Raw genomic sequence first — 14,358 nt, 5'->3', positions numbered from 1 at the left:
GTAACAAAAAACAAACAAACAAGACTGTAGTATCACTTTAAGGATATTGTTTAGTGTCATTTTAATACTCATAGGAAAACTGCCTTTTTAGCAAGATGGAAGAACCTGAATTCTTTGCAGTTTTTGAGTTGAAGCGGCTCGATAGTCCTAATTTTTGGGTAGGTTGATCCCCTTGCTGGATTTGTCTGCACAAATGGTATACACGGAAAAAAAAAATGTATGTACAGTAGGTGAGCTATAGAGTGCTCTTTTTTCAATTATAGTTATTATGTGCGCAGTAAGGCCTGTAAAAAAATAAAAACATGCCTTTGTATAAAACAACAAAAAATGTCTTTCATCTAGATTGTTCCTATTGTCATGCAACAGTTTTCAGTATCCTTGATATATATTTATACAATGTTTGTTCTTTGTCATTACAGTGCAGTAAAGGACATAGAGTACAGTTGTGATCAGCCGACCATGTATCATCAGGCTACACCCCAGACAAAAATCTGCTCCACATCCCAGGCTTGCACACAGCCACCACCACTACAAAACTTCCATCAGATCATACCTAAACCCCAGAATGAGCCTCAGCTGTCATCTCACAGTTGTCCCTCTGAATCATCTGGGCAGAATTACCCACAGCTCCCATTTGGGCAACAAATGAGAAACTCACAGAAAATTCCAATAACTACCGCACAGCGCTATACGGCAACTACTGCTCAGATTCCTCCTCCTAGCACTGACATCAGTCACACACATGCCACATGTACCCACACTGAGTCCAGGCATGATTATAGTGCAGTACATCAGAGTGAAAGGCACCCTCTTCCTACCTCCAGAACAGAAGCTTCAGGGTCATCAGCTCGGGCGGAAATGGTCCAAAACTCTGCAACCTTACAGACAGAGGTGAGTTGGGTTAAAGAGCTCCAATCTGATTATAAAGCAGGATATTGATTTTAAGTGATATGCAAATATAAATAATTCAACATATCCCATTAATAGGTTTATCTACTCTTAATCAATTGTGAGAGTAGCTGATATGTGTTACCAGAACCTAAACTGTCTGTGTTACTGCACAATGCCAGTATGAAACATTTTGGGCACCCTCTAGTGCTCACACTTAGGGGTCTCCAAACTATGATTTTATATGGTTCCCAGATAGTGTCAGTGGCCCCTCACACAGGCCTTCAAGACAGCCCCTCCAAAGTCCCCCTTACATCAGAGTCCCCATTTACATAAAAACAGTCATCAGAGCCCCCCCCCCTTACATCAGAGCCCTGGGTTAGAGTTCCCCCTCTTAGATCATGGTCCAGATCAGAGCCCCTCCTTACATACAAGTCCCCCATCAGAGTCCCCCCTTACATCAGGGTCCAGATCAAAGTTCCCTCTTTCCTCATGGTCTTGATCAGAGCCCCTCCTTACATGAAAGTCCCCTTCCCTTACATCAGGTTCCAGATCAGATCAGAGCCCCTACTTATATGAGAGTCCCCTATCAGAACCCCCCCCCCCCTTACATCAGGAGCCAGATCAGAGCCCCTCCTTACATGAAAGTCCCCTTCCCTTACATCAGGTTCCAGATCAGATCAGAGCCCCTACTTACACAAGAGTCCCTTATCAGAACCCCCCCCCCCTTACATCAGGAGCCAGATCAGAGCCCCTCCTTACATGAAAGTCCCCTTACCTTACATCAGGGTCCATATCAGAGCCCCTACTTACATGAGTCCCCTATCAGAACCCCCCCTTACATCAGGACCCAGATCAGAGCCCCTCCTTACATAGAAGTCCCCCATCAGAGGGACACTAATTTAAAAGGGACTTAGACGGGCCCACGTTTTTTTTTTTTTTTTTTTTTATTCTTTATCTGTTGTGAATCAAATCATGCTGATTACAAAAAAAAGCTTGAAGTAAAACTTATTTATTCAATTCGATTTTATTTGTTCATGTATAAAAACAGATTTTTGTTAGTCCGCAGAATTTTGTTAAATATAAAATGTGACATTTGTACCTATAGATAAGCCTAGAATAAGGCTTACCTATAGGCACTGTATATATCTCCTAAACATGTCCCGTTTAGAAGATATTTACTGTATACTGCGCCGATGTCATGAGGAGCGTGTGCCCTTACTGGCAGGTCATGCACGCATGTGCAGGAGTGAGGTCACGTGGCTCTGGCCAAGCACACAGCCGGAGTCTGTGGCCCCAGAAGGAAGGCGGAAAAACATGGATGCGGCCTGCAGCGGGGACGGCGCTGACTTTGTTTAAAGGTAAGTTTCACATAATGTGCTAGTATGCAATGCATACTAGCACATTATGCCTTTACTTTGCAGAGAAGACGAAAAACCCATGGGGGTTTAGCTCCTCTTTAACCACTTTCCGACCGGCTCACACCAGGATACATGGGCAAAGTGGAACGGGTGTGCAAAACGACATACCCGTATGTCACTCCGTCATCGGTGGCTAGCCGGCGAGCACATGCCACTGATGGTGCTCGTGCCCATCGTGGAAGCATGCCCAAGGGTCCAAGACTAGATGTCTGCCGGAGGCCCGCAAACATGACATAGAGAGGCAGAATGGGCAGATGTAAACAAGGCATTTCCCTGTTCTGCCTAGAAATATGACAGGGATCTACTGCTCCCAGTGATCGGAAGCAGTGATATCTGTCATGTTCCAGTGAGCCGATCCCCCTACAGTTAGAACACGCTGAGGGAACACAGTTAACCCTTTGATCGCCCCCTAGTTTTCAACCCCTTCCCTGCCAGTGACATTTACACAGTAATCAGTGCATATTTATAGCACTGATCGCTGTATAAATACCAATGGTCCCAAAATAGTGTCAAAAGTGTCCAATGTGTCCACCTCAATGTTGCAGTCATGATAAAAAAAAATCGCAGATTGCCGCCATTACTAATAAAAAAAAATGAATAATACAAAAGTCCTAAATCTATCCCCTATTTTGTAGACACGATAACTTTTGCGCAAACCAATCAATATATATTTTTTACCAAAAATATGTGCAAGAATACATATTGGCCTAAACTGAGGAAGTAAAAGGGCTGTCTTCACCTGCGCGGGATGTACAGGTGTTCTCTGCAGAGAACGCATGGGTGAAGACGGCCCTTCATATGGGTGTACGGATCAGCGCACCCATGTAAAGGTGGCCCTAGAGGCTACTTATTTAACTTCTGCAGTTTCCAAATAATTTATTTCCTGGAGTTTGACTTTCAACTGGGCTCTGCAGATGTATGTGCATTCTAGGGTTTGGCAGGGGCTGGGGGGGAGGTGATACTGCCCCGCCATTTTATTTTACCCATAGCTTCTTACAGCACAACAACCTTTCCTCCCAAAAATTATTTCTCAACAGTTCTAAATAGAGCCAGATTAATTTCCTTCCCCTCTGTGGATAAATTAGAAAGGTGTCACTTTGGGAACTGAGAAGGGTTGGTGGCCTAAACCTCTCTCCATTTCTGTGAAACATCCACATGCTCTAGAGCAGGGGTCTCCAAACTTTCTAAGCAAATGGCCAGTTTACTGTTCTTCAGACTTTATGGGGGTCAGACTGTGGTCATTGGGAGTAGAAAAGTTCCAGACATTAGTGGGAAAAAAATAATGCCCGTTGTTTGTTTCAGTGGGAGTAATTGTGCCCCATCGGTGTCCATTGGTGTCAGTGGGAGGAATTGTGCCCAATCATTGGGAGAAATTGTGCCCCATTGTTGGTGTAATTGGGAGAAATTGTGCCCTATTGGTCTCATTGGGAGACATTGTGCCCCATTGTCGGTGTCATTGGGAGAAATTGTTCCCTATTGTTGGTGTCCTTGGGAGACATTGTGCCCCATTGCTGGTGTCATTGGGAGAAATGTTACCCCTTCATTGGTGTCAGTAGGGGGGGGTAGAATTATGCCCTATTGTTGGCATCAATGGATGAAATAGTGCCCCAAAGGCCGAATAAAAGCAAGCAAAGGGCCACATCTGGCCCCCAGTCCGCAGTTTGGAGACCACTGCTCTAGAGCCAAGATTAACATATGGGTAAGAAGTTGTTTTGGTTCAGGCCTGAAATGGAAGGTCAATAGCTCACAGCTGGAAATCGGCAACAACAAAGCGATGAAACATCATGGGGCACTGCAGTACCGCAACGCCTGTTGCAACTTGCATTTGTGGTGTCATTAACTTTACATTGACACCCTCAGCAGATCACAACTGCAAGGCATTTTGAACGCGGTACGGGAAACGCAAACGTATTGCGGGTTTCCCTCGCCGCACTCTAGTGTGAACCTAGCTTAATATGCAAATTTTATAGATTAGACATAGAAAAGAGGTTTTTGGACAATTCTATGCAGCATGGTAAAAGAGCTATTATAAATAAATTTTTCAGGTGAAAAACAAACATAAAAAGCTCATGCTACATTCAACATTGATAATGTATCTATTGTAATGTATCTACTACCTGACCTTATACTGTATATTTCAATAAACTTTTATTCCGGGTACAAATTACAATGGTTATTTTGTTATACCCTTCTCCTCAGGCACTAACTGAAACTATTGGCAGCAACCTGACATTGAGCCGACATGAGCTGGAATGTCTCATCACTGAGGTAAATGTCCTGGTATCAGTTTTGTGCACTTATCCCCCCTTCACATTGTATATTTTAGTATGTTAACAGTTACTACCATTTTTCCTATAAAGTTCAGTAATAAGTATTGTTTGGTTACTATAAACACATTTTAATTAAGTATGAACATGTGGTTCACTTGACTTTTATATCTAGCTGACCACAAACTATCTCTTTCCTGTGTAGTTAAAATAGCACTTCTCTTTTCTACACATACAGTATACATTCTAGTGCATTAATACATTCTCAAGAATCGTATTGTGAAACGCAGATATTTAAGTATATTTTATTCATTACAAGGAAATAAACATATTTATACAGGGTGATTGATTAAAGATTGTTCCATGGAGAAAAATGTACCAATTTCTATATGCATATTTATTTACAGTACCTTGAAAAAGTATACACGCCCCTTGGAATTTCCCACATTTTGTCATGTTACAACCAAAAATGTAAATGCATTTTATTGGGATTGTATGTGATAGACCAACACAAAGTGAAGTAGAAGGAGAATGATAAATGGTTTTGCAAATAAATATGTAAAACGTGTGGTGTGCATTTGTATTCAGCCCCTCTGAGAAAATACTTTGTAGAACCACCTTTTGCTGCAATTACATCTGCAAGTCTTTTTGGGGATGTCTCTACCAGCTTTGCACATCTAGGAGTAACATTTTTGCCCATTCTTTGCAAAATAGCTCAAGCTGTGTCAAATTGGATGGCGAGTGTCTGTAAACAGCAATTTTACATTCTTGTCACAGATTCTCAATTGGATTTAAGTCTGGACTTTGACTGGGCCATTCTAACACATGAATATGCTTTGATATAAACCATTCCATTGTAGCTCTGGCTGTATGTTTAGGGTCATTGTCCTGTTGAAAGGTGAACCTCTGCCTTAGTGCCAAGACTTTTGCACTCCAACAGGTTTTCCTCTAAGATTTCCCTGTATTTGGCTCCATCCATCTTCCCATCAACTCTGATCAGCTTCCCTGTCCCTGCTGAAGAAAAGCATCCCCACAACATGATGCTGCCCCCACCATGTTTTACCGTGGGGATGGTGTGTTCAGGGTAGTGTGCAGTGTTAGTTTTCCGCAACACATAGCGTTTTGCTTTTAGGCCAAAAAGTTAAGTTTTGGTCTCATCTGACCAGAGCACCTTCTTCCACATGTTTGCTGTGTCCCCCACATGGCTTCTCACAAACTGCAAACGGGACTTCTTATGGCTTTCTTTCAACAATGGCTTTCTTCTTACCTCTCTTCCATAAAGACCAGATTTGTGGAGTGCACGACTAATGCCCCGTACACACGATCAGACTTTCTGACAACAAAGCTGCAGATTTTTGTTCAAAGGATGTTGGCTTCAACTTGTCTTGCATAAACACGGTCACACAAATGTTGGCCAACAATTACAAACGTAGTGACGTACATTAAAGCTAGTTTTACAAGACCGAGTGCTTCCGGCTTGTACTTGATTTCGAGCATATGTGGACCTTTGTCCAACAGACTTGTGTACACACGATCGGAAATTCCAACAATAAAACATTTGTTGGTGGAAAATTTGTGAACCTGCTAGCCAAAATTTATTGGTGGAAAATTTGAGAACCTGCTAGCCAACATTTGTTCGATGGAGCATACACACGGTCAGACTTTCCGCCAACAAGCTCACATCCAACATTTGTTGGAAAATCCGATCATGTGTACCGAGCTGTGGAGCTCTGCAGCTCCTTCAGAGTTACCATGGGCCTTTTGGCTGCTTCTCTGATTAATGCTCTCCTTGATCGACCTTTTAGTTTAGGTGGACGGCCATGTCTTGGTAGGTTTGCTGTTTTGCCATACTTTTTCCATTTTTGAATGATGGATTGAACAGTGCTCTGTGAGAGTTTCAAAGCTTGGGATATTTTTTTATAACCTAACCCTGCTTTAAGCTTCACCACAACTTTATCCCTAACCTATCTGTTGTGTTCCTTGGCCTTCGTGATGCTGTTTGTTCACCAAGGTTCTCTAACAAACCTATCAGGGCTTCACAGAACAGCTGTATTTATACAGAGATTAAATTACACACAGGTGGCCTCTATTTACTAATTGGGTCACGTCTGAAGGCAATTGGTTCCACTATATTTTAGTTAAGGGTATCCGAGTAAAGGGGGCTGAATACAAATCCACGCCACACTTTTCAGATATTTATTTATAAAAAGTTTGGAAAACCATTTATCATTTTTCCTCCACTTCACAATTATGTGCCACTTTGTGTTGGTCTATCACATAAAATCCCAATAAAATACATTTATGGTGGTGTGCTGTCTGTCTCCTGCAGTGCCGCTCTTCACTGCCGCATGCACATACACCTTTCCTTCCTGCCTCCTGCCTACAGTGCTGCACCTCACTGCCTGTCCATACACATCAACCACTCCTCCCCCTCCTGCAGTGCTGCTCCTCGCTGTCTGACAATATATATCTACCTCTCCTCTTCCTCTTTCAGCACCGCTCCTCACTGTCTGTCCATATACATCCACCTCTCCTCCCCCTCCTGCAGTGCTGCTCCTCGCTGTTCTCCCATACACATCTCCTCTCCTCTCCCTCCTGCACAGCAACTCCTTTCTATCTGTCCATACACATGCACCTCTTCTCCCCTCCTGCAGTGCTGTTCCCTACTGCCTGTCCATACACATGCACCTCTCCTCCTCCTCCTGCAGTGCTGTTCCTTACTGCCTGTCAATACACATGCACCTCTCCTCCTCCTCCTGCAGTGCTATTCCTTACTGCCTGTCCATACACATGCACCTCTCCTCCTCCTCCTGCAGTGCTGTTCCTTACTGCCTGTCCATACACATGCACCTCTTCTCATCCTCCTGCAGTGCAGTTCCTTATTGCCTGTCAATACACATGCACCTCTTCTTCTCCTCCTCCTGCAGTGCTTTTCCTTGCTGCCTGTCCATACACATGCACTTCTCCTCCTCTTGCAGTGTTGTTCCTTACTGCCTGTCCATACACATGCACCTCTCCTCCTGCAGTGCTGCTCCTTACTGCCTGTCCATGCACATGCACCTCTCCTCCTGCAGTGTTGTTCCTTACTGCCTGTCCATACACATGCACCTCTCCTCCCCTCCTGCAGTGCTGTTCCTTACAGCCTGTCCATACACATGCACCTCTCCTCCTCCTCCTGCAGTGCTTTTCCTTATTGCCTGTCCATACACATGCACCTCTCCTACTCCTCCTGCAGTGCTGTTCCTTACTGCCTGTCCATACACATGCACCTCTCCTCTTCCTCCTGCAGTGCTGTTCCTTACTGCCTGTCTATACACATGCACCTCTCCTCCTCCTCCTTCAGTGTTGCTCCTTACTGCCTGTCCATATGCATGCACCTCTCCTCCTCCTCCAGTGCTGTTCCTTACTGCCTGTCCATACACATGCACCTTATCCTTCTGCTCCTGCAGTTCTGTTCCTTACTGCCTGTCCATACACATGCACCTTATCCTTCTGCTCCTGCAGTTCTGTTCCTTACTGCCTGTCCATACACATGCACCTCTCCTCCTCCTCCTGCAGTACTGCTCCTTACAGCCTGTCCATACACATGCACCTCTCCTCCTCCTCCTGCAGTGCTTTTCCTTACTGCCTGTCCATACACATGAACCTCTCCTCCTCCTCCTGCAGTGCTGTTCCTTACTGCCTGTCCATACACATGCACCTCTCCTCCCGCTCCTTCAGTGCTGTTCCTTACTGCCTGTCCATACGCATGCACCTCTCCTCCCCTCCTGCAGTGCTGTTCCTTACTGCCTGTCCATACACATGCACCTCTCTTCCTCATCCTGCAGTGCTGTTCCTTACAGCCTGTCCATACACATCCACCTCTCCTCTACCTCCTGAAGTGCTGTTGCTTACTGCCTGTCCATACACATGCACCTCTCTTCCTCCTCCTGCAGTGCTGTTCCTTACAGCCTGTCCATATGCATGCACCTCTCCTCCTCCTCCTGCAGTGCTGTTCCTTACTGCCTGTCCATACACATGTACCTCTCCTCCTCCTCCTGCAGTGCTGTTCCTACTGCCTGTCCATATGCATGCACCTCACATCCCCCTCCTCCTGCAGTGCTGTTCCTTACTGCCTGTCCATACACATGCACCTCTCCTCTTCCTACAGTGCTGTTCCTTACTGCCTGTCCATACACATGCACCTCTCCTATCCTCCTGCAGTGCTGTTCCTTACTGACTGTCCATACACATGCACCTCTCCTCCCCTCCTGCAGTGCTGTTCCTTACTGCATGTCCATACACATGCACCTCTCCTCCTGCAGTGCTGTTCCTTACTGCATGTCTATACACATGCACCTCTCCTCCTGCAGTGCTGTTCCTACTGCCTGTCCATATGCATGCACCTCACATCCCCCTCCTCCTGCAGTGCTGTTCCTTACTGCCTGTCCATACACATGCACCTCTCCTCTTCCTACAGTGCTGTTCCTTACTGCCTGTCCATACACATGCACCTCTCCTATCCTCCTGCAGTGCTGTTCCTTACTGCCTGCCCATACACATGAACCTCTCCTCTTGCATTGCTGTTCCTTACTGCCTGTCCATACACATCCATCTCTCCTCCCCCTCCTGCAGAGCAGCTCCTCACTGTTGGGTTTATACACATCCGCCTCTCCTCCCCCGCAGTGCTGCTCCTCGCTGTCCATATAGTTTGGATTTGCATGTTGTATTTCCCTTTGTTAACCCCCCCAATAAACTTCAGTGGTTTCTATAGGATTAAAGAAAAACCTTCTGAAACCTTCTGAATCCAGAATAATACTATTATGTAAAAGCTTTTTAAGAAACTCTTTCATGATCCAAATATATTAAAGCAGAACCCCAGGAATTCAGCCACTTTTTTTTTTTAAGTGCCGTCTTGCAATAGGCCCAAGTCCAGTGAGGTGTATACTATCTCGTTGGCTAATCTTTTATATTTAATTTATTTTTTACTGAGTGCCAATAGTATAGCTATCACTATACTTACTGCGCTCTGACAGGACCAACGCTGCTTTCTCACACAGCATTTAAGCAAGCCATGCACGGTTTGAATCTCAGCCGGTTCCTGTTGAATTGCCCGAGATTCGAACCCTGTATGGGCAGGCTAAATGTACTAAGCTGACCGATCGATCCTGTGTAGTTAAAATAACACTTCTCTTTTCTACACATACAGTATGTGCATTCAACCTCTAGAACTGTATGGTGAAACACTGATATTTTTAGATTCATTACATAGAAATATATACAGGGGGGTTAATTAAAGATGTATTTTGCAGACTTTACTCCCAGAAATGTCCAAAAAACCAACAATGATTAATTAAAAAAAAGAAAACATTCTGTCCTATGACTGGTTGCGTACTCTTTTCCTCTGACAAATCTCATTTGATTACTTCTTACAGTGGGCCTTCCAGAATATGAGTCGGCCAACAATGTGATCGGAGAGCACCTTGATTTCTGCCTTGATTACAGTCATCTGAAGAACAAATTAATTGTTTTTTTGTTTACCTTACCAATCAATACTGATATGGAAATTGCTTAATTTTTCATATTTTCCTTGCTTTCAACAATATAGTCATTTTAATGTTATAAAGAGTTAAAATGTTAAATGCAAAATCTAAATCTAGTAAATATACGCTTTGGAAATGACAACACATTTGGCAAGTATTTTTGAATACAGTTTGTTTGTTGGCTGTCATTTACATTGTTTCTATGCAGTGTTTTCTTGTTTAAAGGAAACCTTTAGTCATAAATTAGACTTTTACATCAATGCCACAATAACAGTGACCTCAACAATAACAGCTGTAACAACAATCCTATGACATTGTGCTTGAAGCATATTAAACAAGGAGGAGCAGCTTCATACAACAATGGTTTATTATATGATGTTATATTGTTACACCGTACATAAAGTATTATTACACTAAACACAGACTACTTGTTTATTTTAAAGTGAGAGTAAAGTGTGAGTCCACTCCTTAAATAAGTATAACACTTACCCCGAAGAAGCCACAAAAAATAAACCAGGTCTTATTTACCTGTCCAGAGGCTGGCAGACCAGGTATCAGGCACACCAAGAAGAATCAGGCTCAGTTTAGGGGTGTCTTTCAAAGTTTTATTGCAGGTCTTGAACATAACCAGGAAGGGGAGATAAGGGTTAAGGATAAACAAAAAAAAATCAAATGCAAAACTCAGGGGACGAATTCTCGAAAAGTTTCTGAAAGTAGAGGGGATGACCAGTGAACCAGACACTCTATAAGCAGGATCAATCCTTGCAGCCACCTCTGCCATCTAACCCTAAAAGTGATTGAACACCTGGAGCTATAGGCAAAAAGACTCACAATATCCAGATGCAGCACCAATGAAAGACTTGACAGTGAAAAGTTTCCTCACCAGCCCAGCTTCTACAGGTAATGTCTTACAGCAAGTTTCTCTAAGCTTGGCTACCTTTAGGCCATCAGCTGCTGCATCTGCTGAGGCGTGACAGCAGTAGTTCTTCTGTATCACACTCAGGCTGCCTCCCAGGGGCACAGGCCCCAGGAGAGAGAGCTCTGAACAGACCCTCCCAAATCTTCATCTTCTCCCCAGCCACACCTTTTGGCCTTTTGGGCCTACCTCCTAAGGATTGGATGAGGTCAGATGAATATTGATAATCCAGTGACTGATCCTCCCACACTATTTCTGGAACATTCTTCCAGAGGTAGGCAGAAGCAATCAGCCACCAGGTTTAGGGATAAATCTGGTCAGACTTAAAAAAGAAATTGCTGCCCAGCTAGGTGCAACAGAGCCAAAAACTAAATGTATCCAGCCTAGGGCCGAGTGTTACATAAGGAAACACAGGTTCATTAATGTTTTGATGTCTAGGAATCTTTCCTTCAAACCATGCCTACTAATACCCAATGATCTATATTGCAATGTTTTCGATACACCCAATGGTATCAAACAAGACTATTACCTAATGACCCTCCATTCTATCATTTGCCTCCCACCTAAACTATATTTACATATATTCTATTATAGGAGACCCCCCCCCCCCCATTTCTCTAGACAGACCAACCACTATCCACTCAACATGCACTGTCTAGTGTTTACAACTAGACACATCCCCCCGAGTTCAATCCCATATTAATAATAAACCCAAAAACAAAAATGTATTAAATTGCAGCTTACCAATACTTAAATGTAATGGCTGTATACGTTTTCATTTTTCACTTTTTCCCCCTATATTTTCACCTGGTGATCAAGCCAGAAAGGCTGGTATTTCCAAAAGTGGAAGCTCCACTTATCTGCCTCCTTCCCCCCTCCTGTGCCACATTTGGCATCATTTGGGGGGGGGGGGAGAATGGGTACCTATTTTCGACAGGTACCCCTCCCCACTTCCGAGAGATCTTGCCGCATATTATGGCAAATATTAAAAATGGGTGAACAGACGGGATTTTTAATGCACAAGAGACATGCATTTAAGCTGCTTGCCTGCCTGTCTGTCCCTGTACAGTACATGCGCAGTTCATTGCACAGATTTGGCAATGCCAAGCTGACTGAACTCCTGCGAATTCCCTTTTTGTTCACCCCTTGCTGCCAGTAGCCCACGCTAGTGCACCATCAACCTAATGTCTTTCTCTAAAGGCTCATTACCAGTTAAACTAATCAAATATCCAGTGTGCATGCATCCAGAGACAGTGACGGCAGTGGCCAAAATACTACCCAGCATCTGCTGGAATACATTACAAAACTAAGCTAACTAAAATCTCCAAAGAACCAGAAAAGTATCCAACTCAACAAGTCTTCTGATTGTCTGTGGTTCAACAAAAAAATTTAAGAGTGACCATTTCAACCATCCCATGTATAGTGCACTGTTGACAACAGAGTCAAGCATTGCTTGTGATAATTGAGATGGTATAAGTAGACAGGGATTGAGCAAGCTGGAAACTTCCTGTGCTATGCTGGTTGTTCCCCAGCTGGAAAAAGGGGAACCAGCTTTGACACTTTAAAGCCACTTGTAAGTCACAGAGATTATATGACTGCTTTTGGCATCAATGCAATCAAAATCTGGGAAATCTCCCATCATCTACTCTTCTCAGAGCATGAGCTATAAGTTTTACAATATTAACCCCTACAGCACACAAAATCACAAACCAGGGTTGCTGATGTAAAAAAAACAGGTATAATTATGGACTGATGGACTCTATAGTACTTAAAGTGGTTGTAAACCCTTACAAACCACTTTGACCTACAGGTAAGCCTAGATTAAGGCTTACCTGTAGGTCCAAGCAATATCTCCTAAACCTATATGGTTTAGGAGATATTTGCCCAAAAACGGGCACCGCTGTCTACGGCGCATGCGCCGTAGACAGCGGCGCGCAGGAGCACTGAACGCGGCAGTTCCAAAAATGGAGCTGCCGCATTTGTCGACTCCCGTGCGCATGCGCAGGAGTGATGTCATCGTGGCTTCGCCGAATGACAGCGGCGGAGCTGCGAGACACCACCAGCAAGATGGATGCGGCGGACTACAGGGGACAGCGCGACTTCGCTGGCTCCTGTGTCAGGTAAGTGACACATAATGGACTACTATGCGATGCATAGTAGTCCATTATGCTTTACCTTTGCAGGGAAAAAAAGAGGAAGTAAACTCATCAGGGTTTACTTCCTCTTTAAGGGCATAAAATTATTTCTGCTGAATTTGTTTTTTGAAAACTGACAATTTTTTATTGATTTAAAAAAAATGTCCAACATAAAATATAAGAAAACACGCATTCTTGTAGAGAGAATATATCTGGCAGATAATCAAGATACATTTTGGCCAGTGGTAAAATTTGGTACAGACATGCAAAGCATACATCCAGTGGCAATATGTGGAATTGTCAGATTAGTTAAGTTGAATTCAGAATTTTTGTAGTACTTCAGAGTCTAACCTGCAGAAGTGCATGTGAACATATGGAGGAGAAGAAGAGTATAATGAAAAGGTTATGGAGAGTTAGAAAAGGGAGAGAGAGAGGCGAGATAGAGAGTAGTGGAGGAGAAAGGATAAGAGAGGACAACCACCTGCCACACTAGAAGTTCTGTACCATCTGAGGGGCACCAACCATAAGTGTAAGCGACCTCTGCAAGGTCAATGTTCACAGAATATCAGGTTGTAGGGGTCTCCAACAGAACCCACGACTCCCACACTTGATTGTGTATATCAAGAGTATTATTTAGGGAAGCTGTCAGGTACTCCATTCTTTTAACATCTCTGATCCTGGAGTGCAGCTTCCCTCTTTTTCCACTTCAGGGCCACCAAACACTGAGCTGCTGTTAGCACTTGGGCTAAAAGCTTTTTTGACAATTTAGAGAAAGAGGGAGGTGGGAGGCCCAGGAGAAGATTTTTCGGATTGAAGGGCACCCTGGTACCAAAGATGGATTGGAGTAAAGAGTGTACCATCTGCCAATAGGGGATGAGTAGAGGGCAGGTCCAGTAGGTATGATATAGCATCCACCTATATTTACAACAGCGCCAACAGCTGGGGGTATATGGAGTGGAGCAGGTCAGAGGTTTGGTACCAATGAAATAAGATCTTGTATAGATTTTCTTTATAGAGCTTACCGATGGAGCTCTTAGAGCTGCCACGTGTTCAGGGGTATATCCTCACCCAGGGCCTGCTCCCACTTATGCAAATTGGCATGCCGTGGTCTGGTTGGTGACAAGTTCATGAGCAAGAGCTGATAGGTGTGCAAAATCATAGCTTTAGGGAACGAGCCCTCTAGACATATTTTTTCAAATTCGGTTAGGG

The 14,358-nt window shown here is 43.9% G+C and overlaps 1 protein-coding gene across 1 annotated transcript in view; it reads left to right on the top strand.

The window, feature by feature from the left end:
- LOC143988712 (autoimmune regulator-like) overlaps positions 1-10,516 on the top strand; it is a 67,169-nt gene extending 56,653 nt beyond the window's left edge. The window contains exons 11-13 of the mRNA XM_077488493.1: positions 420-891; positions 4,509-4,577; positions 9,991-10,516. Of these exons, the coding sequence (XP_077344619.1) occupies positions 420-891; positions 4,509-4,577; positions 9,991-10,026 (577 nt within the window). The 3' untranslated portion in view covers positions 10,027-10,516. The remainder of the gene's footprint in view (positions 1-419; positions 892-4,508; positions 4,578-9,990) is intronic.
- Positions 10,517-14,358: the final 3,842 nt, after the last annotated feature.

Source organism: Lithobates pipiens, unplaced genomic scaffold, assembly GCF_037356315.1.
Source record: "Lithobates pipiens isolate NorthernLeopardFrog02 unplaced genomic scaffold, aLitPip1_a1.2 Scaffold_18, whole genome shotgun sequence".
NCBI lineage: Eukaryota > Metazoa > Chordata > Amphibia > Anura > Ranidae > Lithobates > Lithobates pipiens.
The sequence above is the reverse complement of the archived record's forward strand: the minus strand, read 5'-3'. Positions and strand labels throughout refer to the sequence as shown.